This window comes from Myotis lucifugus, unplaced genomic scaffold (genome assembly GCF_000147115.1).
Source record: "Myotis lucifugus unplaced genomic scaffold, Myoluc2.0 scaffold_2319, whole genome shotgun sequence".
Taxonomy (NCBI): Eukaryota; Metazoa; Chordata; class Mammalia; order Chiroptera; family Vespertilionidae; genus Myotis; species Myotis lucifugus.
This window is the reverse complement of record NW_005873367.1, coordinates 22,494-24,473: the sequence shown is the minus strand read 5'-3', so window position 1 is coordinate 24,473 and position 1,980 is coordinate 22,494. Positions and strand designations below refer to the sequence as shown.

The 1,980-nt window shown below is 53.5% G+C and overlaps 1 protein-coding gene across 1 annotated transcript in view; it reads right to left on the bottom strand.

The window, feature by feature from the left end:
- Window positions 1-780: 780 nt before the first annotated feature.
- LOC102421368 (kallikrein-7-like) overlaps window positions 781-1,980 on the bottom strand; it is a gene marked incomplete at its 3' end in the record, with an annotated part of 2,818 nt that continues 1,618 nt past the window's right edge. Inside the window, exons 3-4 of the mRNA XM_006108438.1 lie at window positions 1,758-1,937; window positions 781-917 (exon numbers count right to left, since the gene is read on the bottom strand). Of these exons, the coding sequence (XP_006108500.1) occupies window positions 781-917; window positions 1,758-1,937 (317 nt within the window). The remainder of the gene's footprint in view (window positions 918-1,757; window positions 1,938-1,980) is intronic.

The window sequence follows — 1,980 nt, the reverse complement described above, 5'->3', positions numbered from 1 at the left end:
TTAAGGCATATTTTAAAAATCAAATTTAATATGAAAAAAAATCCATGAGGAAACTGCTTTCCAGTTTTTTGTTTTCTGTTTCTAATTTTTTCTTTATTTCAGAAAGTAAGGGAGAGGGAAAAAGAGATAGAAACGACAATGAGAGAGAGTCATTGATTGGCCGCCTCCTGCACGTCCCCTACTGGGCATTGAGCCTGGTACCTGGGCTTGTGCCATTGACTGAAACAGAACCTGGGACCCTCTATTCCAAAGTCCTATGCTGGATCCACTAATCCAATCCTTCTACGGCGGTATGTCAGTTTTAGATAAAGACAGGGTCATTACAGTGCTGTTTTGAATCACATAGAAGCCAGAAGCCAACGGGAAATCCAGCCCATTCTGGTTGCTTCTATTGTTGAAAATTCTGATGCTTTGCTCATCATGGATTATTTTTTAAATATTTCATGGGAATATGATATTTCCTGGTCACTGAGCTTTTGGTGAGCCCTTAAAGCTTGTGCTTGTAGCCAGTGCCTCAGTGCCCTCCCCATAGTCCCAGCCCCATTCCCACCCCCAGTTTCTATCCTTCAGCTTTGTGCCCGCCCCCAAGGCCACGCAGGACCATGTGGGCTCCCACCCTCACCCGGGCAGAGAACTGAGTAGACAGAGCCAGGAAAGTGGGGCTGGTAAGGTGTGAGGGAAGGCTCAGCACCAGGGTCAGGCCCCGGGACACAGGATGGAGGGGGAGGCAGGCCCAGGTGAGAAGATGCTGAACCCACAGCAGGGGAGGAGAAGACTCACTTTGCAGCTGTTTGACAGCCCGTTGGGGGCAGCCGCACAGAGCATGTATTTTCTCAACAGGGCCCGGTAAGACTGCTTGCATTCCTGGGCGGAGATGATGTTGACATTCGAGCACATGAGCTCTGATGGCTTTGTTGCTGCTGGAGAAGTTGGGGGGGGGAGGGAGGGGCAGTCAGAGGCTGGGTCCTGTGGACCTGTGGGTGCTGATGCAAAAGAATGGGGACCCTGGACATGGAAGGAGGAGGAGCTGGTTGACCCAATACGATGGTTATGAAAAGGGTCCTATTTCTTGGATTTCTGGGTCTTCGGAAGGAAGGGAACTGTGTCTGACCTTCTGGGTTTGAACCTACTGTGCATAGTGGCCGCCTTATAGCACACCCGCCCCACTCCAACTCTCAGGGTCCTGGAGTTCAGGTGAACCCAGCTCTGGGGTTACCTTCCCTGCATTTCCTCTTATCTGGAAGCCCGGAGGCAGCTAAACCCATATGCCTGCACTCTACCTCTCCCCTCATTCCTGAGGCCAGGCAAGGGGATTGGACCCTGCATGTTCCAGCTCCACCATCCCTGGTAGCATCTACCAAGGGAGGGACAAGGTGCTGGCATTGAGGGACAACTCCTGGGTAGAGGGGGCTGGGCACCAGGTCTCCTTTGTCTGAGGGAGATGGCGCCTGAAGGCCAAGACTCCCAGTTCTGAGGGTGGAAGCGGATGGGAGCCTAAACACTTGGCTCTGGGTAAGGTGGTCACTGGGGTTCTAAACTCCTGGGTCTGCAGGATGGAGGCCTGGGGGAGGTATGTCTAAAGATCAAGCTTCCGGATCTGACAGTGCAGGGCCTGGGGGTCTGGCTTCCTGGGTGTGAGAATGGAGGTGTTTGAGGAGCGGGGGGTGTCTGGAACCTTGGGTCTGTTCCCTGTGTCTGGGGCGTGAGGAAGAAGGGAGCTGGGACCTTGGTGACTGGGGTCGCAGGGGCAGCCTCACCTCCATCCTTGGTGGTGATTCCCCAGCCAGACACAGTACAGCTTGTCCCAGAGCCTTTGCAGCTGGACGGTAGGTAAATTGTGTTCACAGTGGGCGAGAGCGTGGCCGGGCTGTGCAGCTTCACCAGCATGATGTCATGATTATTGGTGCGGTTGTTATACCGGGGGTGGATGAAGTACTCTGTGGCCCTTATCCTCTGGGCACGCCAATCAACCAGAAGATC